This window comes from Perca flavescens, chromosome 14, assembly GCF_004354835.1.
Source record: "Perca flavescens isolate YP-PL-M2 chromosome 14, PFLA_1.0, whole genome shotgun sequence".
In the NCBI taxonomy this organism is placed as follows: domain Eukaryota; kingdom Metazoa; phylum Chordata; class Actinopteri; order Perciformes; family Percidae; genus Perca; species Perca flavescens.
In genome coordinates, this window is record NC_041344.1 from 28,528,015 (window position 1) to 28,555,451 (window position 27,437).

The 27,437-nt window shown below is 41.3% G+C and overlaps 1 protein-coding gene across 1 annotated transcript; it reads left to right on the forward strand.

Moving 5' to 3' along the window:
• The first annotated feature begins 968 nt into the window (after positions 1–968).
• tent5bb (terminal nucleotidyltransferase 5Bb) lies at positions 969–10,529 on the forward strand. Its single transcript, XM_028598301.1, has 2 exons — positions 969–1,501; positions 8,850–10,529. Exons 1-2 carry the CDS (start codon positions 1,346–1,348, stop codon positions 9,870–9,872), a joined length of 1,179 nt encoding a protein of 392 aa, XP_028454102.1. The 5' UTR covers positions 969–1,345; the 3' UTR covers positions 9,873–10,529.
• Positions 10,530–27,437: the final 16,908 nt, after the last annotated feature.

Sequence of the window (27,437 nt, forward strand, 5' to 3'; positions counted from 1 at the left end):
GGGGTGCTTTTACACCGGTTGATCTCTAATCTCCAACATAACCTGCTCCCGACCAGGTTAGGTGTTCAGCATAAGTTACCATGGCGATTGAACCCGATAACAAGTGATCCACCGTCGTGATACACAAAACCCTGGGCTGAACCTGAAGTTACCTCATTAATGCCAAATCTTGCTTCGTAGTACAGGCCTCAAGGCCTGGGAGCTGCATACTGACTCAGTGGAGAGAAGGGCAAGGCAGAATTCATAAATCATCATAAATAATAAACAAAGCTACTAGGACAGCACTCCAATTTGATACGTTTTTTGCCACACAACGGACGTTTCTACTACAAACAATACTACACACACAATACTGCACAGGTGGAGTAGCCTACATCATCCACGACAAGCACATCAATCCCAACGGAGGGATCAACAACCAATCCAGATCAGGCTTAGTAAACACAAACCAAAACATAAATAAGCAGTGAAAAATAATGTTATGCCCCGGCAGTAAACTATCAATTGAAGTGCTGTCCTAGTAGCTTTATTTATGATTATTCACTTTTAGGAGCCTTCAAAGCTTTCTATTTTTATTTTTTTATTTTAAAAATCCTATAAAACCATCCCCCCAAAGGGCTATTCATTTATCATTTGTTTCCATATTTTATATTTCACTGGCTGTATTAGTGTGTAGGCTTGAATGTATTATCAAACCTACTCAATTGACATACAACATAATCAAAACGCAGTTAGAATAGGTCTAGTATGCAACGGGGACACACTAGTGCTTACAATAATAAGCCTTAGTGCTTAGTTAAAGAGAGCTGCGTCGCTTAACTATAAATCAGCATATTTCCTACACTCCTTGAACCTATCATCTGACGCATGGGAAGTATGTGTGTGTGTGTGTGTGTGTGTGTGTGTGTGTGTGTGTGTGTGTGTGTGTGTGTGTGTGTGTGTGTGTGTGTGTCTATGCTGATTGTAGTCTTCTGTATGTTGAAGTGCTCATAAATCTCTGTCCAGCCAATAGAAAGGCTCCTGGTAAACCCAGCTCGGTAAAAAGCCGGCGAGAGGCAGAGACGGCTCTAATGTGAGGAGAGAGAGTCAGTGCAAACAGAGAGGCGCAGAGGGACTGGAAGTTTTCATTTTGGAGATGTCCGATATTCCACAAAACTTTCCCATCACTTTATTGCATCTTGGAGGTTTGTGAAACCCCGAAGAGGAGACCTATAGAGAACCGCTGTCACTGTCGTCGACTTCATCCACAGTTCTCCACAGCTCAAGTCACCGGACGCTTCTGGGAGATTGCGCCGTGCTGCCGTTCTCATTATAGCCTGCACACATCCCGTTCAGTCCGGTCGTCATGTCCTCCGGTGATGCCGCGGAGCAGAGTCGGCGGGTCAGCGTGCTGTCTTGGGATCAGGTGAGGCGTTTGGACTCCATCCTGGGAGAGAGCGTCCCGATCCACGGCCGCGGAAACTTCCCCACGCTGTCCGTGCAGCCCCGGCAGATCGTCCAGGTGAGACCACAGTCTAATCCAAATGCCTCGTGGCACTAGTGGAGGATAGGGGAATACAAACTTGGATTCATTAAATGACACAGACTTTTTTTTTTTTCCAAGACATAACACAAATATAATTAGTTTAGCTATATCAGGTCAAACACCAAAGCTATGTAAACGTCATCAACTTATTTAGGATACTTCCCTGGGTGAGATCCGTTTTTTATTATTTTTAGGGAAATGTTGTACCTGCAAGTCACGAGTGTCATTTCAATTAAACAAAAGACATTTAAACAGAGAGAAAAATAGGGTTTACAGTAGTATGAGACATGACCAGGTTGAAGAAATTATTCATCTGCGACTACCCCGCGCGCGCACGCACGCACGCACGCACGCACGCACACACACACACACACAAATTCACACTGACCGCCAAATACTGCACATGTCTCCATAGTGCCAAATATCAATGATATAGCAAAGTGAAAGGTGTTTATTGTTTCGGATAACATTCAACATATTAATAATCAGCTGACACGGAGTGATTTTGCTGGACTTGATGGAAAATTCTTCGGAAAAAATCTGAAAGTATGTCTCTGCTCTGGAACTATCCACGTTACATGTCACATTAATAGCACCTTAATCCATGTATGTACATCAGCGGTGGAATGTAATTAAGTACATTTACTCAAGTACTGTACTTAAGTACAAATTTGAGGTACTTTTACTTTACTTGGGTCTTTTTCTATTCATGTCACTTTCTACTTCTACTCATCTCAGAGAGAAATATTGTACTTTTTACTCCGCTACATTCATCTGACAGCTTTAGCTACTAGTTACTTTACAAATGAATAGTTTTGCACACAAAACTATAAAATGTTTTATTAAACTACCCAACAATATAACATGTAAAGCTGTAATGATTAGACCATTACACACTTAGTTGGTTGACAGAACTGTTTGGATTGTTTCCAGTTTCTAAAATGGGAGGATTTTTCTGCATTATGTACTTTTACTTTTAATGCTTCAAGTACATTTTCCTGAGGATTCATAAATTTTCAATGCAGGACTTTTACATTCCTTTTACTTTTTTACAGTGTGCTATTAGTACTTTTACTTAAGTCGAGGATCTGAATACTTCTTCCACCACTGATGTACATGCTATGTTGGACAGGTTTCAGTGGATAAAAAAATAAAAAGTCCAGTAAATCCACTTGTTGCTGAAACAACAGTGTGCAGCAACATACAAATTAAACCAAAAAAAAAATAAAAAATCACCCTGGCTTCTCTCTCTCGGTCTCGTGTGGACACATTTTGCCGCTGCTTACACAAAACACACATGCAGTGGTAAGGCTTTGTGGCAGAGCTAATTACTCTTAAAAAGACATTCACTGACTCGTACGTTTAACACAGACATAAGCGTTTGGATGATCTAACACAATGACTGCAGTTTTCCACTAGCTCACTAATGCTTCTGCTCCTGAAGTCATTTTTTTTTTCTTCACAACTGCAGTGAATGAGATAATGACAGAGCTGCAGTATATTTCCTAGGAATGACACAACATAGGTGAACTTCTGCGTTGCAATTCTCGCAGACATTTAAATGTCTTTGCCTGTAATCCAGGTTCATATTTCACTTGAGTGATTCATATTTTCTGTGGTGAAAGAAAGAGACCCTCACACACTAAACATTTCAAGGGCCTCTATAATCAAGGAGGCCCCTATCATCTGCACTGAACAGCCCCACTGATGTCTTCCCTTGGTTACACAATCCTGAAGACAACAGGGACCCTTAACATATTTTTTTTTCTTCCAGTGAACCAGAGTACAGCTTCCTCTCTGTCCCCAGTGTCTGTCCTGTTTGAATGCTAACATGTTGAATGTGTCATTACCATAAGTACAAAGATACACACACATATGGCCTGGGGAGTGTCATCTTAAGAAAACAAGTTCCTTGTCGTTGAAGTTCAGCGGTGCAAAAACGTGTCATTATAACTAAAGAAGCAACATTTCAAAAGTTGGAGAAAGGAATATTTTTGAATACATCCATGTGTATTCTATTAATTTAAAATAACATTCAAACTTAGGTGCTACAAGATCCAGTTTTGTAAATGTTAGGATGATGTTAGTCTCAGGTAGACAGCTGTATGGGGCCTATGTTAACTATTCAATTAAGGAAAAAAATTGTAAGTAGAAACTGGTGTGAAAAGTCTGCACTGCATCACCGTGCAACAATACTATTGTTTTGACAAGCATAAAAGCAGATGGCATGTTTGCTGTCATGGAATAAGTCAAGAAGGTTTCAAGTCTCTGCAAGTTGATTTTAATACCATATGGCCGTGAAGGGAAACCAATGGCTGCCTGGAAGGAAGGAAAAACACACTCAGTGATCTAAACCACTATGATATGTTTTGGAAAATGGTTGACAGTAATGCGAGGTATTCGTGATTAACGGTAAATGGGCTAAAACATGCAAAACCGCCAGTCTGCTCCTTTTTATTGTAATTTATTTTTAGCCTACGCACCAGACAGAGCTGTCTACCTGAGACAGCTCCTGTCGTCATACGCTGGGGTAAGGTGACCAAGGGATCACGTTCCCAAAGAATCAGAGGAGCCTTTCTCATTGGCTGGGTTGGTCTGAGGGCCACATTTAAATAACATCTGTTTGCGGTCTGGTTGTGAGTGAGCCACGGGAGCAATGAAGGAAGACTTTTACTGTTACTGACACCTAAGTATAACTCTGGATTTAATGTCCTCAGTGATCAACCCACAGACAGAATATCTGTTACATGTTCCCTAAATCTATAGGGGCCCTATGTACATACCTGGTAGCATCATACCACATGATGATAAACACAGATATCTAATGTGTAGGTCATACGTTACGTCAGTATGAGTGGGTTGATGTGTGGGGTTGGAACTATTGAGGCCAATGTGTTTTTTTTGGCCACCAAGAGGGTTGTATTTTATTCCAGCTCTGCGGGCGATCATATTTGAACTAAATTGTTTCAACTACTGAAAGTAGTACTACACTTTCCCGGATGGTAGAGAGCGGCCTGGATTGGAAGCAGAATGTGAGCACTGGATTAGTGCCTGTAATAACACTGGGCTTGTGGGGCAGGTTTGACAATGTATCACTGTGGTAAGTGAAGACCTGCCGCCTGACTCCACTGTGGCCTTTGCCAGACTGTAAACCAACTCCTTACTAGGCTATTGTTGAGAACGAGCAACATGAAGACACCACATGCTCCCGATGCTCCCTAGAGGAGATTACATTCAGATTAGACTGTTCAGTAAGGATTTTTATTTGATTTGGCAGTCCGCTTTCAATTTTTGGGCTTTAAATTCATCATTTTGCACATCTTTGTGCTTCTCACAGATCAACCAGCGTGGACGGTGCTGATAGCATCGATTTGGTTGGTTTAGTTTTTTTGAATGCTAAAGAGGCTAATGTCGCTCAGAACTTTTCATCCCTTCCTGTGGGCCCATGGTAGTAGTTACCATAGACGACACCAAGGTACTTTTTTCCGTGGGAGTTTTGTGGCTTTAGCAACCTGGGGTGAGTTTACTTATTATCTTCAGCAAGCAGATAATGTGTTCGGTACGGTTGGTTTGTTTGTCAGTTTGTCAACAGTAAGTAAGTAATTTATACAGCGCTTTTCACAGACAAAGTCACAAAGTGCTTTACAATATGCATAGACAATAAAAACATGGTAAAAATAGTCAATAAAATACAACAGATACAATTATCAATAAACAAAAGACATAGGCTACCCAAAAGCTAGCCTGAACAAGTGAGTCTTCACTTGTTCAGGATTACAGAAAAACTACTGGTCTAATATCTATGAAACTTGGTGGAGGGGTGTATCATGGGCCAGGGAAGAAACCTATACATTTTGAAACAGATCAGAAACATGGGGCCGATACAAAAATTATTTTTCACTTAACGTTAATGTTGCGAGATAGGGCATGGCCTTGGCAGAGTGTTGCCTCTCTGTGTGCCCTTCTACTGAAACCTGTACTCGATGGGTATTAATAATTTATATATATGACTTAAATATGATTACTTCTAATTTAGACCATCTTGTTGGGAAATACAATTTACAAAAAATAAAATTAAACTGTTAACTAAATCAATAAAATATGAAAAATCACAAAGAGGTTGTGGATATATTTTGGGGACTTGTGCCTTATGGCTACAGCCCTGTGTGCTAGTTGATTTTTCTAGAATAAAACCTACAGTAAAAGACACCGCAAAACCTTTTTTACTCAACATTTGACACCTAACTTACTATAATAAGTCCATTTGGCAAATACGGATACAATTTCAATGTTGACTTAAACACTGTACTATATAACGTTGGATATAGTGTGATACCTTATTAAGATGATTTAGATGGTTGCAGGGGCACCCAGCAAAATGGGGAACAGCTCGATTTTACTATTAAATAACAAACTATCGCTTACATGGGTAGCTCAAAAACCTAATACTACTGTGAATAAATATCTGTGAACCCTTGAAGCAGATCCTTCATTAAAAACATCCATCTCATAGAGGAGTAATAGCATCACGTTTCAGCCTGTGACTCACTCTGGTCTGAGCATGCAGGTGAAATGACCACCCGTGCACAGGAAATTCAAGGAAGCCTTTCAAACCAGAGGAAAAACCATCATCATCCCCCGCTGCCTGCAAAGCTACTGTACGCCTGACTGGCTGGGTTAGTTTTGGAGTGAGTGCGAAGGTCAGGGACTCGTAACTCCTCACTCGCTGTCGCCATGTCCTTGGCAGAGGGTCATCTGACTCACTGCCCAGAGCTCTCATTGGCGTCCAGAGGGGACTATGGGCTAGTAAATGGCTGGATCATTTCAAACTGCCATAATAAAAACACATTCAGGGCGCAGCTTAAATGAAATACTCAAGGAAACTATTGAGACTGGAGAAGGAAAGTGGAGAGACTGCTATGTGTCGCCAAGGCGTTGTCAACACCAGACAGTCTGGTGTGTTTGCGGCTCTTTTTACGGGTTTTATTTTTATTTTTTTTTACTCAAACGTCGGCGGAAGTGTCTCCCTTCGCTCGGCTCACCAGGTGCTGGTGCGTCATGTGGGAAATCTACTAGCCTGTTTAATGAGTGCTGAAGAACTGGGGGGATGGTGGGGGTGGCAGAGCTGTGCTTCCTCATACGCTCCTTGTGGGGACCCCCAGACAGGCAGATTATGGTGTGCCGTTAACTCAGTTTAAGTGTGAGGTCAGAGCAAATACTGCTGTGGGTTTCCCTTGCTGGATAGCTAAAAATAATCCACTTCTCTGCATTGTTCTCCAATGCCCTGTAAAACTCTTTTTTTCATTGGATTGTGGAGTTATATAGTGTCTTTGCTTTGTATTGGCTTTCTGTTATATTATTATATTATCTGCTATATTTTAGAAGTGTTTTAAAAAAAAAATTAAGTTTCTGTTGCTTTTCTATCATAACCTTTAGTTTTAAAAGGAATATTTTGGGAAATACACTCATTTGCGTTTGTTAGGTGAGAAGATTGATACTAATACGTTGTCTGTGTGTTAAGGACAGGACTGTAGCTAGGTGTTAGCTAAGCATAAAAGAGGCGTGGCTGTGTTCAACTTCAAATATCTACCAACACTTATATGTTGTCTTATTTACACATTGAATCTTCTTTGTTGAATCCATACACAAACGGAAATGCTGAAAAATGACAAGTTGTTACTTTAGGGGGAGATGTATGCTAGATTTAGGTACTATTTGTGCGCAGCAGTTTCAGCTAACATGCCAGCGGCCAGTAGGCACAAGTGTTGCTTTCTCTGCAGGTACGAATTCCAGCACATAACTAACTCTACCACATTTATGTTGGTGTACGGACTAAACAACGAGATAGTGTTAACATGGGCTTTGGTGTTGCTTTTAAGTGTATATCTTGTACTTTGGGGAGCACTAGGCTAGCTGTTACCTAGGCTCTAGGATCCAGCTTCCTACTACCTAACTTTTTTTCAACATCAAAACGTTTTAAATGTAATGGAGACACTTAGCTCTTAACCCAGTATGATCTGTTACAAAAATAAGGAACCTTAAAAGAGAGTACAGTACAGTAGGTGTGAAGCCAGAGGGGGGTGGAGAATTGCAACATAAAAAATACCCTTTAATCTTCTTTCTTTTAATGGCTTTAGTCGGTACCTTAATTGCTGAAAATAACAAAATAAACAGGGCAATCTTAGTTTTTAATAAGAAATCATCTTACAGATTTCCTTTCTAACTGCCAAGTAGTGGAGTATTATTAAACTCATCAGATTAAGTTCACACCATGCAATTTAAAATCTTAGGGTCTGAAGTCAATTTTGATAGAATTACCTGGCTGGACAGCTGCTGTCCTACAAGCTATCAACAGTCCTAGAGTTTTCTAACAGAGAGCTGTGCTTTGGATTTCTTCAGCAATGGCCTTGTTTGGATGTGATTCTCCTCTTAGTGTCATATGACGCCAACAGACAAGATGCAAAAACATCTCAGCTGTGTTCAGCTCAGGCGTTTTCCCCAAGAATCGCAGCAGTGCAGCATTGTGTGTGTTCCAATAACCAGATAAAACTTTGCCAAAAAGTGTTTATGTGACAGCAAAGGGATCACGTTTTCTCGCTGTGGTCATAGGGCACAAGTTGAAAAGTTCACAGCTGAGCGGTTCTTTTTATGTTTAAGGTCTCTAACAGCAACAAGCACTGACTTGTCATTTTTCCAGAGCTAATCTCTGTTGTGCTGATGTTTTTTTTTACTTCACATGTGAAAAGAAAAGTCAGATAATTTAGGTATGCAACTGAACTGTGCAGTGTGTAGGGTATCATCACCCTCACACAACAGGATTGGCTACACTTAATGACTGAGTGGAGGATCACAGCCTCTAAGCAGCTGCTTTGTTTAAAGGTTTTAAAGGGAAAGATACTGAAAGCCTGCCTGCTTCAGGAATATGCCACCAGCTTTCCCTGACTCTACAATGTAGCTTCTGCATTAAATTGCAATGAAATGTTGCAAAAATGCTGAAATCCTGCAGCATTTGTGCAGTAAACTGGTTTCTTATATGAACACATTTTGCCTCTAAATCCAAGAAGTTAAGACATTTATTAACTAAATACTATCTACTAGCTTGTGAAAGATAAGCATGTACACATTTATAAATATATTTATACATTTAAAAAAAATGTCCACCCCTCATGCTTTATGTTCAAATGACAGCACCTCAGATTCTATTTCAAGCAGGAAGGAGAAAGCAGCTCCCTTTCTGCATGTACAAACTTGTATTTTCTGTGTCAGCCTATTCTGATTGTTGTCTTATAACTCAGTATCCCCTCCCTGTCTGTGTACCTTTCAGGTGGTCAGGGCTCGGCTGGAGGAGCGGGGCGTGGTGGTATGCGACGTCAAGCTGAACGGCTCAGCGGCCAGCCACGTGCTTCACGAGGACAATGGCCTTGGCTACAAAGACCTGGACCTGATCTTTGGCCTGAGTCTGACTGATGACAAAACCTTCCGGCTGGTGAAGGATGTGGTGCTGGACTGCCTGGTGGACTTCTTGCCTGAAGGGGTGTGCAGGGAGCGGATCACAGCCATCGCCCTGAAGGAAGCGTACGTGCAGAAACTGGTAAAAGTTTGCAACGAGACGGACCGCTGGAGCCTCATCTCGCTGTCAAACAACACCGGCAAGAACGTGGAGCTGAAGTTCGTGGACTCCCTGAGAAGGCAGTTTGAGTTCAGCGTCGACTCCTTCCAGATCACTCTGGACTCGCTGCTGCTCTTCGACCGCTGCTCGGAGACGGCAATGTCCGAGACCTTCCACCCTACAGTGCATGGGGAGAGCATGTACGGAGACTTTGAGGAAGCTCTGGGTCACCTCCGAACCAGGACTATTGCCACCCGCAGCCCAGAAGAGATCAGGGGCGGCGGGCTGCTCAAGTACTGCCACCTGCTGGTGCGCGGCTTCCGGCCTTCCTCAGAGATTCAGATGAAACAGATGCAGCGCTACATGTGCTCGCGCTTCTTCATCGACTTCCCCGACATTAGCGTACAGCAGAGGAAACTGGAGGCGTATCTGCAGAACCACTTCATGGGCATGGAGCACAAGCGCTACGAGTGCCTGGTGACGCTGAGGCAAGTGGTGGATGAGAGCACTGTGTGTCTTATGGGCCACGAGCGCAGACAGACGCTGGCACTTATTTCCGCCCTGGCGCTGCGCGTAATGGCCGAACAGAACGCTATCCCTGCTCTGTCCAACATCACCTGCTACTACCAGCCCGCTCCCTATGTCAGAGACCTCAACTTCAGCAATTATTATGTGGCCCAAGTTCAGTCCCCCATGGTAACATGCAACTCTTATCAAACGTGGCTGCCTTGCAGTTGAGCGATGACGAATAGAATGCGGGGTGAGCTTTCCGTTTTAACTTTACATTGATGTAAGCTGAGCATTCATTCAAGTGCTTGGTGCAATGTGGCTTTTTGGTTTGGGGCCCAGCATGGACAAAAAGGAATATTGTTATCTTTTTTTTTGTTCTAAATCTTATATTAAAAACCTTCCACTAAGTTATATTAATTAATACTGCTGTAAAAAAAAAAAAATCTAATTCGAGCCATTATACTTATATCTTTAATTCTGTTGTCGTTTCATAACCAATGTGGACATGTATGGAAAAATATGAAGGGTCGATATGTGACGGAGGAACTTTGCTAGGTCTGTTTCTTGTCTGATGGAGGCTCGCATTGGGTCTTAAATGAAATGTATATACTTTGTACAAAACCAGCTGTTTTTTTTGTTCTCTCTGTGGTTTCAGCTGAACAAATCGGAGGGAAAAAATGACCAAAGAAATACTTTCTTGTGTAGCATGACAAACAAATACTGTATGTGGTTCCAAGTGCCTGAAACTGACCAACTGTCTTTATAGTATTTGCTCTGTAAGAATATTTTTTTGAAACTTTCTCATCCAGGTTTACTTTACATTTCTATATCCAGGGTCAGGGTATTTGTTTTTAAATCATTAAAAAAATTACAAAAATGAAAAGATGTGTGGTACATTGGTCTTTCTTTCCATTTTTTCCAAAAACGTTCAGAGGGTTTTAATATGCTCCAGTTGACTCGAAAGAGGCTGGGGATGTGCGTCATGAAGGCATACTCTATCTCCATTCTCGGTATCTCACTTTCTCAGTTTCTGCCTCTCTAAAATTCTCCTACGTCGCTATCTGTCTTTATCACAAACAAACTCCTCAGTGTGTTTTCTGTGATCCTTCAGCCAGACACGGACTGGCCTGACACAAACACTTACTTGTTCAAGCACTGTGCATTCCCCCCCTCAGGGCCTCACGGGACTCCAGAAACGGAGTCCCCTGAGGCCCAGCCTATATATTAGCCATTTCCTTTCCACTTGTGCATCCGACAGGGGGGTTTCCTTGGCCTCATTCAGAAAGGGGAGATTGCTGCTGCTGGTCTTGGATGAGTTGAGGAGCAGGTGGGGAAATGGGACTGCTGGCTTTTCAGCAAATGTAATGATGCATTCCAGCACTTCACTTCCTGGATGATCATAACAGTTCAGTATTTCATCCTCACTAAGACCAACATTTCTCCAGCTACGATATTCCATCCTAATTACTTTTGCATGGGGGACAACTTGTTGAGATTTAGTAGAGCATAAAAAGGCATGTAGCTGCGACACACCTGCTTACTATTGCTTCTGATGCATGCAAGAACACATTAGTGAAGTGCTCACTGATTTCTTTCTAAAAGTTCATTTGGAAGGAAATCGTCTGTCAGTGTGATTAAGGTTGGCGATATAAATGCGACAAGGGAAATTTCCCCCCCAGGGTTAGCTGTCAGACTTGTCTCCAAACTGCAACAGAAACATTAAAGGGGAACAAAGGATACCCCTGGAGAGAACATGCATTAAAGTCACAAATGAGATAGAGCTTGTCATATAATGAACAACCCAGTGATTTCTGCGCCTGGTGGCCAAACCTCGAGAGTCAACCAGAGAGCTGCGAGGACCATCTCTGTGTAATATTAATTAACAAACTACAGCAAGTTGTTAGTGTTAAAAGAAAAGATTAGTTTAGATTGATCTCAATGAAACTGTACTTGAAGTGTTCAGCCACACTCGCGGCACAGCTTTATGGATGGCGATGCCGATCTGCCTGGTCGTTCTTCACCACTTTAGTCCAGACTGAAATATTTCAACAACTATTGGATGGATTGCCATGACATTTCGTATCATTGTCCCCAGAGGGTGAACCCTAACGACTTGGTGTTCCCCTGTAAAAAAGTTGTACTTAACCAGTGAAATTATTCAACATTTCCATGATGGATTGGCACACAACTAGACGATTAACGCTATGACTTTGGTGATGCCTGACTTTTCCTCTTGCGCCACCAGGATGGCATTTGTAGTTTTTAGTGAAATGTCTATTTTATGGTTTTCCATGACATTTGGTACAGACATTCATGCCCCCCTAAGAATTAATTGTAACAACTCTGAGCGCCATTATCATTTAAAATGTTGTTTTATGACGAAATACCTGTACCTATCAACTCCTAACATTCCCATCAGCCTCGGCTGACACTATTGTGTTAAGTGCTATTTAGCAAAGCATGGTACAATTGGTAAGGATTAAACGACTTCACATTAACATTGTGAGCATACTAACCTGCTAACAGCTTCAGCTCTCTTGCTACTCTGACTTTATAGTCAGCTGAGCGGCCAATGTGGCTGTAGACTCTTAGTCGTGTTTTTACATAAAATATTACAAAAAGTGAATTTATCGTGGAAGACTTTTGATGTTTCAGAGGCTTGTGGTTGACCAACAAAAACCTTGATGTAGGCTTTATGCCATAAAGGTTCATTTTTTTTCTACACCAACACAGTTCCTCCAAGAGTAGCTGAGGGGTATTCTAAGTCATGCACCTTAGATTTAAAGCAAGGTTGCCACAGTTTAGTTTTTCCTGGACAAATACCACAGATAAATCTGACACTGTGGTAAGCACTGTGGTTCATACTGTTCCACAGCGCAAAGCAACCCTCAGCAGCTTGGCCTTCTCACCCCCCATCTTCTCCTGTCTACGTGGGTGGGCCCTTCTGGCTTCGACTCCCACTACCGACATTAGAACTCAAAAGCCTCGTTATCATTTCCCCCCTCATTCTGTGTTAGTCTGCTGTGAAGAGTAATATCTGTCTGACGATAACAGTGTGCATGTTGTTAAGGGATGCGGTAGGTTTGAACACCAGCTGATTAGATTATGGGAATGTCTTCTTTAGTGGTGACAGATACCACCTGGGGGATGATGGTAGGCGTCAGGATGAGCGTGAAGACAAGAGTGGTCTCCAGTGTAACAAACTGTTCACCTTTGTAGCTCTCAGCTCCCTATCTGTGTATATTGACTGCCTGGGGAGATTGTAATAGAAAAACAAAATGTGTCCTCTGATGAGATGCTACATGGGCGGCTGAATCTTCTCAAACAAAGATGAATGCAGTGAACTTTAAAGAGCATGCTTCAAGAAGGATGTTAAAGAAATATTTATGATGGGAGGTGAAGTTTAGGGGAAATTAGAGGGGAAGTCAACATATCAAAAGACATTATATCAAAGAAAGGGGTAAGAACTATGCTTTCCCAGTTTCAGATGCCATCATCCAAATTAAGTTCCATAAAAGTACCACATGTACTAAAATGTGCAATTGAGATATAATGTTTTTTTATTTCATTCAAGAACGATTGAATCGGATTTATACTAATTTTATTATTTATAGCTGAAGAATGAAGGAAGTGGTGCTGAAGTTTTTCTCATAAAGCTGTTTTACTGGACTGGGTGGCATAGTTCCATCCATCATCATGTCGTTAGCGAGCGATTCCCAGGAACTCACAGGATTTCTATTTGTAGGATCTGAGGATATTCAAAGCGGCTTCACCATGGTGATGTTTACTTGTTGTCCTGAAATGCAAAGGGGCTGCCTGTGCCATACAGTGGGCACTAAAAACTATGCATCCACCTTGGAAATTTCTGTGCCACAAAATGAGTTAAAACACATTTATTGGCGGAATTTCTGTTCAAAAGAGTGAAAATTCATGACATTTATGTGAAGGCATTAAAGTCCAATAGGCTACATACGAAAAATCGGTTTAGCAAATTTTCCCTCCCTTTTTGCTGACTTCTTGGGCTAGATGCCCCTATGAGCAAACCATGTCATGATATATGTGACTTAATTCTTGAATAGTCAAAATCTGAGGTTGACCTTAACAGCAACAGCTCCAATCATAATCTCAACACAAGGGCCATTAAGCAGCTGTTAAAGAGCTTTTAATCAATCTTTAGCTTCATCAGCAAATTAAATTTCTTCTCTCTATGATGTTTCCAATGTCAAGAATGAACTAAGGCAAGATGTCATTAAAGATGTCGTTAAAGTTCATAATCCTAACATTTCAGTTCTGGTTGATTTGGCAACACCTCTGGTTACTGGTGGTAACGCTAAGAACATCTTAATAACTCCCAGAGTTCTGTTCTAAATGACATGTTTATTATTCACCGGGGGCAGAAAACAGTTACTCTGCCAGAAATAATAAAAGAAAAAAAAAGGGAATGGCGGACTCCGCCTCTGACAATGTAAACTACTAGGTTACAAGAAAGCGCTAATACATGCCAGGGCTATAGCAGAATAAATGCTAGTCATAAATACTCTCAAAATAGGGTTGGATATGATAAAAATTAGAAGAATTATAACTCTAAATTTTATATATATATATATATATTATAACTCTCAGAAAAGAAATTCTAATTTCGATAACATTGTGATATAAAGCTCCAGAACTGCTGCTAAATGGACCATGGAGTCAGATTGCATTCCCAGCTGCTATTCATCTTTAGCGTCAGATTTTGAGTAGAATTAGGCTACTTGAAAATGGTACCTTTTTGAACAGTGTCCCTTTAATGCATTGTAAGTGAACAGTCCATTCTACATTATAATATAAAATATCTGTGCACCCATGAGATAACTTTTACAGTTCCTGTAGTCTCATAGAGAAATAAAATGTAATTCTACTTCTAACACTATCACGCTACTTCTCTAATTTCAAATTTGAGGTTAACTAGCCAGAAATAATAACAGAAATACAATCTCATCAAAGTCCCCATAAAGGCCAGCTCAGTGATCAATCAATCAACAAAGTCAAGCAAGTCATAATTTCCCTGGACTGACACCGGCTGTGTAATGCCTTCAGTAGCTGAATTTATTTTTCCAAAACAAGCAGAACAGAACTGTTCTCATATACATCTCTCCGCTTTATTTGTACAAATTAGTGATTAACCTATAATTTACAGACAACATCACAGGCGCTGAAGAGAGGCCTCGGTCTGTGTTTTCATGACAAATAAGGGCTGGGACACAGACGGCTGAGCACCAAATTCTGTTGAGTCACTCCCACACTAAAAATAATGAACTGTATTTTTAAGAGAGAGTCCCAGACCACTGAGGGTGCAGACTGAAACAAAAAGAGACAGTGCACGACACAATTTTGGGAAAAATTTGCTGAATGGAAATGTCACGTCTTGAAATGGCACAGAGGATCTTTTTCGGCTCACAGGCTTCCACGCATCTGCTGGAGCCCGATGTTCATGTGAAGGCAAAAAACTAATGGTATATCATACCAACATCTGCTCAGGCCAAACACCAGCCTGCTTTCATTTGGATGAGGAAGATGGGTGGGGTGCTCTTCCCTTATCCCACCAGCTTCCTGACAGCCCCACTAAACACTGGCCTTCTAAAAGGTCACACTGTTTGTCACCCTTGGGCCCCTGCGAGGAGCTCTCCTCTCATAAATATTAATGGCCACTGTACCAAATGGGGCCACTGACTGTTAACAAGGGGTGTGGAGGGTGGGAGGGAGGGTTTGTTCCTTTTAACGCTGCTAAAGGCTCCTCCACTGTGGGGCCATGGGAAAACAGAGAGGTAGGCCAACCTGGAAAAGGCTGGCTACTGCTCCTGCCATATGGATCTTCTTAGCCCAAAGTGACTGGAGCTCCGATCCCTCATGGTTTTGATTATTTTTGATCACTTTGGCTTTAAAAGTGAAATCAGCAATAGCAGACAGTTTTACTGCCAACCACATCAGCTCTCCACTTCAAGAACCAACGGCTGTAAATTCTCACAAAATGATGGATTACCCTCCAGGCACTCCAACACTTCTTGTTGTTTATCAGTTGGCCTCAGACATCTTATATAACAGTGTAATATAATAATCTGAGCCACACAGATTAGGCATTCCATGCTTCCCTACGATGACCACTCCATTTTACTCACAAACTCCTTAAAAAATAAAGCAACAGAACATCTGGTTGTCCACTGATTTCAACCGCAGCCAAATGATATGCAGACAGCAGCCAGGATGGGCAAAAAGAAGCTTTGTTTTGGCTTCAAGACAACCATGAGTCTTCGAAGTGGAGATAAATATTAGGAAAACTTTGGAGGGACGTTTGCTTGATTTGGATTTATTAAAGAAAATCCCAGCCTTTCATTACTTTGCATTCCTAAGCATGAAATGTGCTTTCTCTGATACCACCAAAAAAAATAAAATCCTCCAGGCAAGTATGTATGTGTAAGATTTCACATTACACCTTTCGCTTCAAAGAATTCTGCTGGAATCCGGAAGGTATATAAGATGCGGAGTCGACTCTTATAAAAAAAATCGGGGCTAAAAACGTATTATTTTAAGCATACTGCATATGCCTCCTGCCTGCTTGCCCCGGGGCTCGTTTTCCTCTCAATTTGATTTCCCAGATTCACACACTGTATATCAAGCCTCGTAAAGAGAAGCAACATTTCACTGGCAGTGTTGATGTTTCCTTCTGAAATTCGGCTCAGCAGGCTATGGCATCACAGCTCCATGCTGAGAAGGAGGCAGGGAAGGTGATTGATGAGCCACAGTTGGAGTTGCTGTAAACAAGGGGGAATGACATCTGATCTGCCCAGGTGGGGAAGGACAGGCCTGCTTCTGTTTCCATCAAAACCTCTGCAGATTCTGGATCTGCCTGGGGGAAAGGTAAATCACATCCTAAGCCTACTGGTGACATGTCAGATAAACTTTAGATCGGCTGTGTAGCTGCAGTTCATGTCAGCTTCATGAACTGAATACACTGAGACAGTCACAGTGGATTCCTACAATGGATTCCTACAATCACTAACACAGCCAGGAATAAGTCATACATGAAAAGAGAGAGGGTACCATAAACTCCTGTTGGTGATGATTGTAAGGTAAACAGCCATTTATGCATTCATTTGTGCTCCCAGAAACACACTGAAGCATTTTCATAAGCAAAAAATGTGTTTCGCTGCTCTCTAGGGCCGGCTGAAACACAGCAACAGGTCATGAAAGCTTTTCCATTTGCTTTTCTCCTTATATGATGAGACTTCCATGGCTGAACAGATAAAAAAAAAAAAGCAGAGGTCTGTGGAATAAAGGCCTCTTTACAGTTGCCGCACCTGACCTGGCGTGCGTCAATGTGATGTCAAAATGACATTGACCTCGCTGGCACGCCAGGATTTTAAGTGCGTGACCAGAGGTCGTGCACCACTCTATTTTTTTTTTTCTCAGCTCATGACAAAGCAACTAGCGTCGCGACCACCACGTGCGAGTATAAATAGTTACGGCGCTCCCATGACGTCACATTGGTGCACGACAGGTCGGGTACGGCGAGTATACCGGACGCCTAAGGATATGCTTGGCGAAGTGAAGAAACATGTTAGAGAATGTGGGTAGGTGTAGCATATCCCTATGTGTCAGCTCCCACATAATTGCTATTGAGATTAGATGAGTCATAATCACTGCTCTCTGTCCAACATGATTGACCTATTTACAGCTTGACAAACAAACACAATATGCCAATCACTTCCTACCATTGTACCCTTTATGTTATTAGATTGTGTTATTATTCAGTGAACAGTGGGACTTCCAACATGATTCTGAATTGACGCATATTATTGCTGTTTCAGAGAAGGGTGCGGTGCAAAAAGAATTCCAAAAAGAGAAATGTAAAAAATGTAAAATACTTGTACTTGCAGCATTGAGAGAAAAGATTGACAGGGTTTTATAAAGTAGTTACAAAGGAACTTGGACAGAAAAACAAAACGGTCCACTTACTATCTTATTCCTTTAGCTTTCATCCACAATGCATAGGTTTGTTCTTGATCATAGAAATAGTTTGACAAAAAAATAAGGAAAAAGACATCTTCCACTTCCTAGCTTTTTCTGGAGCTTTTAACCACATCTCATGGCCTTCATCAGCACAGGTGTGATGACATGACCTAAGTATGAAATGCCAACAACGTAATGACAGCTGAGCCATTGCCATAATAATTCAGGAAACTCCATCTGTTAATTAAAATCTGTAAAATCTGCAAAAAATTTGAAAGAAGCTAGTAAGTGGATTTTGAGTAAAGGCCTTTTTTTGTCAATCTGATATTTCCACGGTCAGGAATGAACTTCCAAGCTCTACTTAAAAGTCGACCCCCAGGCCATTCAGTACTGACATACTTGTCACTTAGGTCCAGGGCCTGAAGTTAACACCCGACAACAGCCCAAATGCGGGTGAATATTGGCGGGTTAAACTGTCAATCTACCTGCGAAGTTGGCAGGTAGCAAATGAGAATGAGAAAGTGACTAATTTGTTGTTTCTTGCAACATTTCAACCAAGTCCGCCATTTTCTTGGATTTGAGCTGAAAAGTGTGGTAGCACATTACTGGGGTGAAGAGGCCGACTGAAACAAGCAACCAGCAAAAAAAAAGTAAAAAAAATATGTTTTCAATGCCAAGTGAACAGTTGGCGACAACGGCAAGCTTCGTGAGTGGCTAATTTACGACAGCAGTACAGAACAAATGTACTGAAAGGAAAGGTTGAAACTGAAAGGTTTTATAGTTATATTATTTTATATAGTGCAGTATGTATTTTGTTAATGACTTGACAGCACGTACTGTACATGTGTATTCTTAACAAGTTCAAAAAGGATGCTCGTGCATTTCCTGTATTTCACCTTTATGAGGCAAAATCAAAATTGGCTGGTAAAACGCCTGTGTGGCTAGTGGATTTTAAAATCCACCTGGCGCAGCAGCTGGTGGCCAAAAAAGTTAACTTCAGGCCCTGCTTAAGGCCCTTTCACACCTACCAGTTTGTTCCGGACTTTCTGACTTTTCAGTTTGGTCCAAACCACAGTTACAGGTGTGAACCCTCCCCCAGAACAAACAGACGAACCTTTGACCGATGAAAAGAGGTAGTCTTGGTCGGGATCAAATGGAACCATTTCGAGAGGATACCAGAGGACGGGGGAAGCCTGTCTACAAACCAATCAAAGTTGAGCATCGGGAGACGCAGCTCACATGGGTGATGACGACAGGACGTAGGTATGTCCTCTAGAGTTCTTTAGTGTGCTCGCATCATTGCAGCGTAAAACCAAAACAAACCAGATCAAATGTATACAATGTCACAAAAACGTGAACCGTGGTTTGGATACCTTTTATCTCCAGCAATCCCTGCCTCCCCTTTTCTCCTCTGTCTCCTCCACCACCTACGCACATTCATCCTCTTTCTGGCCTTTCTCAGACTGATCAAATATTTGCTCTTCTTGGGCACCGGTCTGTTTATTTTCTGGAGTGTGTTTTCAGCAGTGGTCAGACCTGTGCGGTGGCTCAACAGTGCCGTCTCAGACATGTCAGTGTTTAGCTTAGAGGCTGGGGGACGGAGGCCGGGCCGGGTCCGGGGCTCTGAGTGCGCCGGCAACGTTGGCTGCTCTCCCTACGCTGGCCAAACTGGGCCTGCGAGCCTCACACACTGCGGCCATTCACTCTCCCAGCACACATAGGATAGAGTACGGATTGTTTGGAGGCCAGTGGCAATGCCAGGAATGCTGAACCCGAGTTCCTCTCTGGGAAAAAAATGGTATTTGGTGTTCTCTCTCTCTCTCTCTCTGTCTTTCCCTGCCTGCCTTTGAAAGGTTGCAGCAGTCTGATGAGAGGGATCACTAGGTGCATTAGCCGACCCGTTTCCTCTTGCCTGCAGATTCCAGCCTGGCCAGTCAGAGAGGGCCTCCCAGCCAGAGGAATCCTAAGGAGAGCTACTGCCTTCCACATTGGTATTTCCTGACTCAGTCCCACATCCCTAGTGGCTCATTCACAGTTATAGCAATGAAAAACAGAAAGCTATATAGGGACGCATGCATAATATATCCTTCTTGAACTCAGCATTGGTAACAAAAAAGTATTTAGAGTTTAAAACCATACAAAGAACTGCCCAAGTGCTAATAGAGACCAATTTCCATGATTTCTATTTTTAAACAACTTTTCTTTTTAAATGTACTTTTGGATTTTATATTAGAGAAATACAGTGACATAAGCAGCTGCTTATTGGCTCAGAGCACTTACGGTTTTGCTTCTAATCAGGCCTGTGATGATGTTGCAGAAGTGTGAATTATAATTTTTTATTTGCTTCATTGAACACATGTTGGGGATGATCTTTTACGACTTAACTAGTTTTGCCATATGCAAAACCATGATCGTCGAGGCGTCTGGAGCGCGCCATCCCTGCAGATCTGATTCATCAAGCCTCAGCCGGAGCTGTGCGTGACTGTGTGTCCATTTAACAATTTAGGCACTGAACACTGCAAATGTCATAAGAGCTGAGGGGCCAGCGAGGATATGAAAAACACTCCAGAAGTCACCAGAGGAGGGATTGTAAATCAGGAGATGTTGAAAAGCAGAAATAGGTGAGTAGTTATTTATTAAACACCACGGAGACGTTCTGAGGTGTACCGTGATATCAGGTGGAAAAGGGATTTTCGTAGAAGATTGTGCATTCATTTCCCTTGCAGCTTGGAAAACAACAAAACAGAGTCCAATTTCAGCAAGTTACAGAAGTGCAGGATGAACAGAACATTTCATCAAACTGCAATAAATGCAGGCATCAAGGGGCCAAGTGGAGAAGTCAGTAGGAAAGCGCTGCAGTATCCAAAACCCATTTGGTCTATCGGATTCATGTTTGTGCAAAAAAAGATAAAGAAAAGGTGATAAGGTCCTGGAAAACTGTTTCAAGGAAACAAGTATCTAACAGGCTAACCCATCACCAATTCCTCCCAGGCTGTTGTCAACCTCTTGTGAAATTCTGCTTTCTGTGTGTCAACACATGCAAGAGACGATCCTCCGGGTGAAATCCCATCCATTCCTCCTACTTAGATCCTGTACTGTCTTGAGAAAATTCTTACTAATGAGCAGAAAACTATATATCTGTCATCTCACCAAAGGCTACCAAGAGCATTTCAGCTGAACAATCACAACAAAATGTTTTTATTTTTATTTAGTCACATTTAATCCTGAGATCTTCCAAGTGGAGCCAGAGGGGGGAATGATTTCACTGGAAACAAGGCAGAAATAAAGTGATCATTCCACTCACTCAAATTCTCCATGGCAAGTTTTTCTTTACAAAATGTTTTATCTTTCAAATTATTTGTCAGATAAAAAAAACCTGATTGGCAGGAAGAAATAAAAAAACTGGCAACTGGGTTGGATATCATATTTCCCTTGTATTAACATCTCTGCATTGGCTTCCTGTAAAATCCAGGATTGAATTTAAAATCCTTCTCCTGATCTACAAAGCTATAAATGGTCAAGCACCATCATATCTTGAAGAGCTCATTATTGTCCCACTAGAGCACTGCACTCCCAGAATGCAGAGTTACTTGTGGTTCCTAGAGTCTCTAAAAGTAGAATGAGAGACAGAGAATTCAGCTATCAGGCTCCTCTACTGTGGAACCAGCTCCCGTTCTGTGTTCCGGAGGCAGACACCGTCACCACATTTAAGAGTAAACTTAAAACTCTCCTCTTTGATAAAGCTTATAGTTAGGGAGTGAGGAGTTGCAGCGTTCGCCTAGACCGGTGGGGGAGGGTGTATAGCTTCAGACACGGCACCCCTTCTCTTCTCTGCTTCTCTTCATAGTCGTCAGAATCATTTACCAACCCTTATAGAACTGGCTCTGGTCTGCCTTAATTATGCTGTTATAGTTTTAGACTGCCGGGGGACTTCCTTCCTTTGACACACTGAGCTCCTCTCTCCTCTCTCTTTCCATCTGGGTGCATCCATGTCCCAGAAATGCTTGTTACTAACTTAGCTCTGGGGAGCTTATTCCCCGGAGCCCTTATGTTTTTCGTCACCATTGGATTACGGTGGCACCTAAATCATGGTTGCAGCTGTCGCCGTGGTCATGCTCCACGCCCTGCTACACCCTGCTACGCTCTGCAGTGCCCTGCTACATCCTGCTACAACCTGTAACGCCCTGCAATGCCCTGCTACACCATGAGCTACTACAACTACTATTTCTAGTCATAGTTCCATTATCTTTATTGTAACTATTATTGCCACTGTTCATCACACCCCCAACCGGATCTTTGTAAATCATAGAGTGTGGTCTAGACCTACTCTATCTGTAAAGTGTCTTGAGATAACTATTGTTATGATTTGCCCTGGCCTCCAGCACTACTGTCAGAAATCTAGGAGTTATTTTTGATCAGGATATATCTTTTAACGCCCACTTAAAAAAAACCTCTAGAACAGCTTTTTTTCACCTTCGTAACATTGCTAAAATTAGGAACATCCTGTCTCAAAATGATGCTGAAAAACTAGTCCATGCATTCGTTACTTCCAAGCTGGATTATTGTAATTCCCAAATATCAGGATGCTCAAATAAAACCCTTAAGACTCTCCAGCTGATCTAGAATGCTGCAGCACGTGTTCTGACAAAAACTAAGAAAAGAGATCATATTTCTCCTGTATTAGCTTCTCTGCATTGGCTTCCTGTAAAATCCAGGATTGAATTTAAAATCCTTCTTCTGACCTACAAAGCTTTAAATGGTCAAGCACCTTTTTATCTTGAGGAGCTCTTAGTACCTTACTGTCCCCCTAGAGCACTGCGCTCCCAGAATGCAGAGTTACTTGTGGATCCTAGAGTCTCTAAAAGTAGAATGGGAGCCAGAGCCTTCAGCTACCAGGCTCCTCTCCTGTGGAACCAGCTCCCAATCTGGGTTTGGGGGGCAGACACCGTCACCACATTTAAGACTAAACTGAAAACTCTCCTCTTTGATAAAGCTTATAGTTAGGGAGTGAGGAGTTGCAGTGTACGCCTAGACCGGTGGGGGAGGGTGTATAGCTTCAGACACAGCACCCCTGCTTTTCTCTGCTTCTCTTTATAGTCATCAGATTTACCTATCATATAATCAATAATATAGTGAGAGTAGAGGGAGGCAGGCCAGTACAGCCCGATCCGGTTGGGGAGAGTTCTAGCCCGACCAGGCACCTCTCTTTAACCTGCCTCTCTTAGTTATGCTATTATAATTCTAGACTGCCGGGAAAGTTCCTTCCTTCTTATGACACAATGAGCTGCTCTTTCCTTTCTCTTTTCTTTTGTTTCCTTTTATGTGCATCCTGTCCCAGAAATGCTTGTTACTAACCTAGCTGTGGACTGGCTACACCCTGCTACGCTCTGCGATTCCCTGCAATGTCCGGCTACGTCCTGCTGCGTCCTGCCGCGTCCACTGCGTCACCCATGCTCTGTTGTGCCACGCTACATCCCGTTACGCCCTGCTGTGCCCGGCTATGACATGAACTACTACGACTACCATTGTAGTCACTGTTCCATTATCTCCATATCTATTGTGACTATTACGCCACTGTTCATCATAACCCCAACCAGCACCGTCAGACACCACCTACCGAGAGTCTGGGTCTGCCGAGGTTTCTTCCTAAGAGGGAGTTTCTCCTCGCCACTGTTGCAATAGCCACTGCTAATGCTTGCTCTTGGGGGAATTATTGGAATTGTTGGGGCTTTGTAAATTATACAGTGTGGTCTAGACCTACTCTATCTGTAAAGTGTCTTGAGATAACTCTTGTTATGATTTGATACTAAAAATAAAATTGAATTGAATTTGATACTATAAATAAAATTGAATTGAATCCTGAAAGTAACTCTACTTCCAGCTGGTTGTTTTGGTGTCATGGACCACAACTTCACTGTTTTGAACCTTGTTTCCAGCTGCAGAATCTCAGCGGTTTATTATTCCAGTTTACACTACCTTGCCACCAACACAACTTCAGTGAAGTATTTGGCATATTCTTTATAATTAATTAATTAATTAATTCAATATCAGAAAATTATACAAACAAATTGTGGACTATTTCTTTTTTTAAAGGCAACATGGGGCCTTCTAAAATTGAATATTTGTGTACATTGTTTGAGGGAATAAGAATGGTTTCAAAGTGAGGTAACATAGAGCTGAGGGATCAAAGGGCCTTTTCCAAATTTGAACATTTCTATGAGGGTTGCCAGATTTCGTTGATGGGCACAGGTTTTTTTGCTTTTGTTGGCACAATGGCACCAAAACTGGCAACCTCACTGTGACAAGATTTTGGGATGTTGCACACAGTCACTACACACAGCTGTTTGACAAAAAATATTTCCAGCAGAGACTGATATCAATCTTCTCCTCTCATTGTCAGAGGAAAAATTAGCATATTTCCCAACAACACTATATTAGCTGAGGCCTGTATTTCTGTGCACAATGAAAACCCAGTCTGTAAAAAAACAACAGAATTTGCCTTCAAGGTTTTGACACAACACCTCATGTCAAAGGAAATCTTTTTGACAGTTAACAAGAGTCTTTTGCACAAATTCCTCTATAAATGTACTCCTTTCTGAATAAACCTGTCCACACACTAACCAAGAAAGTAACTAAATGCAGAAAGCGTAAATCTGGTTACAGACTGGATCTTGTGTTTTAGCTCTAAACGCTGAATTTCACAGCATGGAGTCTTTCCACTGTGATATAAAATACAGAGTTTGAAACGCTGTCATTAAACTAAAAACAGATACTTAGCAAAGTTGGATGAGACGTTCACATGCCAGCAGAGGGGAGGAGGAGAACATTCCTCCAAGTGTTTGGCTTTAAGGAGGAAGAGATTATCTCATCAACTGAATAAAGATCCACTTTAACTCAATATAGATCCTTCATTAATAGAAGCCCACTGTTTCTATGGAAGTTAATAAAGAAAAGTTGTCAGTTAGAGAGAAGAGTTTATGCCACACACACACACACACACACACATTTTAGGATAAGGGTGATTATGGTCAACTGTGTATTATTCTATGTGAATTAGCTCATACCTAGGCTTTAGTTATGGCCAACCAATGTTCCAAATTAAAAGGAAAGGGAGGATAAACAATTTTGAACCAGGCCTTTGGTTCAACTCTCAATTTCACGCCCTCCACGCCCTCCGCCTCCACCACTCCATCTATCTTCCCTCCTGTTCAAAGTTTGACCCTCTCGCCGACTGCCCACATAACAACTCCTTTCACCCCACAGCAACATTTATTTTCTCCTAGCAAACTTTAATTAGCTGCTGTGTTACGGCCTCCGGCGCCCGCCCCTTGTGACTGACCCTTTCCAGTGTTTTGCATGCCTTTGCATGTGTGAGATTGGTCCAGATGCCGTGACCCCACCCATCTCACTTCCTGCCTGCTGTCCTGAAGACCCTGATTGGAGAGGCACCCAGTCCAGCTCTTCAAGCGAGAGGATGCAATTTTGTCAGAAAAGCTGTATATTCTCAGCCAAGTTGTTTGTATTCAATAAGGTTTTGGACAGTATGAGTAGGGCAGGTGTTCAGGGCGGACTTCTGGGGCTCCAGCCCCTAATATTTTCTCAAAAGCCCTGAATCTTTTAGGGTTTTAAAATACTTTCAATTTTGTCTTATTTCTTCTAAAAAGTTCCATTATTGGGGAAATAGCACCATTCATTCTGTGAACTCTAATATTTAAGATTAGCAGGGCTGTTCACACAAAATATATACCCTGCCTATCATTAGATAGGCAGGGTACTCTTGTCATCAAAGAACAATTGAGCTCATAGAACTGAAAAGGGTTTATTTTATGAGCGCACTTAATTATTTTAGTTATTATTTTTCATACCTGTGTTTTATCTGTATATGTGTATGCCATGTTTCTGTGTATATTAATACACTTCTCAAACTTTATCCTGGTTTCCTAGTCTCTTTATTGATGTTCAATTCTCTGGCTCTTAACAATCTTAGTTTTCTTCTGGTTCTGGTCCAAATTCACTACATAACACAAATACGAGCTATTTCATAAATGTACATTCTTATTACATCGTAATAAGGGTTACAAATACTTTTTTTACTTGTGTCTCTGTTGTATCTGCTAGCCTTTGCAACTCATTTATAAATGCTTTGTAAAGCATAGCAAGTACTCACTTTAGATGGGCTCACATCATGTAGTCAACTAATCAGTAGTAACTCATGAGTTAATCATGGATTGATGTGTTGGTAAGTGCTTGTTAAAGATGCATTAACACTAACTATCCGTAGGCATATTTCTGAATTCCAAATAGAATACATGTGTGTGTCCAGGTTCTGTTAGCCTTTGGAACTCATTTATAAATGGTTTGTAAAGCATAGAAAGTACTCACTTTAGATGGGCTCACACAGTATACTTAACTAACCAGTAGTAACTCATGAGTTAATCATGGATTACATTATTGGTAAGTATTTGTAACAGATGTGTTAACACCCCAGCTATTAGTTTAGGCCTTTTTCTAAATCATAACATTTTATTTAAGACATGAACAAATGTAGGTCTAGATAGTCTGTTAATCATTAACTTCCTAGTTATAAACAACCGTTTACGTTCCTGAGTACCTAGTTGATAATGGTAAAGTTACTTAATTTACAAATGGTTAAGGCATCATGTAGGAATTATTAAAAAAATATACTGATAAACCTTTTACATGGGCTTACTTACTATGGACCAACCATTTACTAACTGCATTTACAAATGCTTTACTGATTAGAATGAATGTAGGAACTATGCTTTACAAATGATAAACAAATAAATTACTACTAGTTTGTAGATAGTTTATAAAGGGAACATTATTTAATTTACTAATGGTTTTTGCAATACTTAGAAAGTGTCAAACTTCTATTTATGAACATAACTTCCAAGAGCCTTATTTAGTATGAACAAACCATTTATGAGTGTGTATACAAATGCTTCATTCATGAGAATTAGCATAGGAGCAGTGCTTTACAAATGATGAACAAAGCATTTAGCAATAGTTAGTAACTGGTTTCTCATGGGAAAATGATTTCATTTCCAAATGGTTGTTTCATTATTTGTTACGTATAAATCATGTACTTACAAACATATTTTTCAAGATAGGCTTATTTACTATGAACAAACCATTTATAACTATGTGAATAAATGCTTTGCTGATGATGAATTATGTAAGAACAATTAATTAATAATGATGAACAAACCATTAACTAATAGGCTTATTTACTATGAACAAACCATTTATAATTGTGTGAACAAATACTTTACTCATGATGAACTATGTATGAACAATTAATAAGTAATAATGAACAAACCATTAACTAATAGTTAACAGCCGCCGCCAGACCTCATTAGAATCTATATGTGGACACTGGAGACACATATTAACACCAGGTGTAAATATAATCAGGTTAAATCACATCTAGATACAATCTGGATACGAGACGCATTTTTAATGCCCAGGAGTGTATTTATTTATTTAATTTAAGCAGCACCCCCAGGGCCTTTTTCCCTTTGTAGCTCGCCGTCCTGCTTTTGTTACTTGTAAATCTAATTTGCATACGACCAATCCAAGCAATAAATTATTATTTCACCAAATCCATCTGGTTTTGAGTTGCTTCCCGTTCCCCCTGCAGGTTGTTGGATCATAATGCTGTCGATGAACCTCAAGCGTGTTCCACCTAAAGGGCAAATCAGGTCAAAGCATCCAGAGCTCTCAGGCTTTTCTCTCAGGAGGAGTAGCCAAAGATAACTGTCCTCCTGCAGTCATGAATATGAA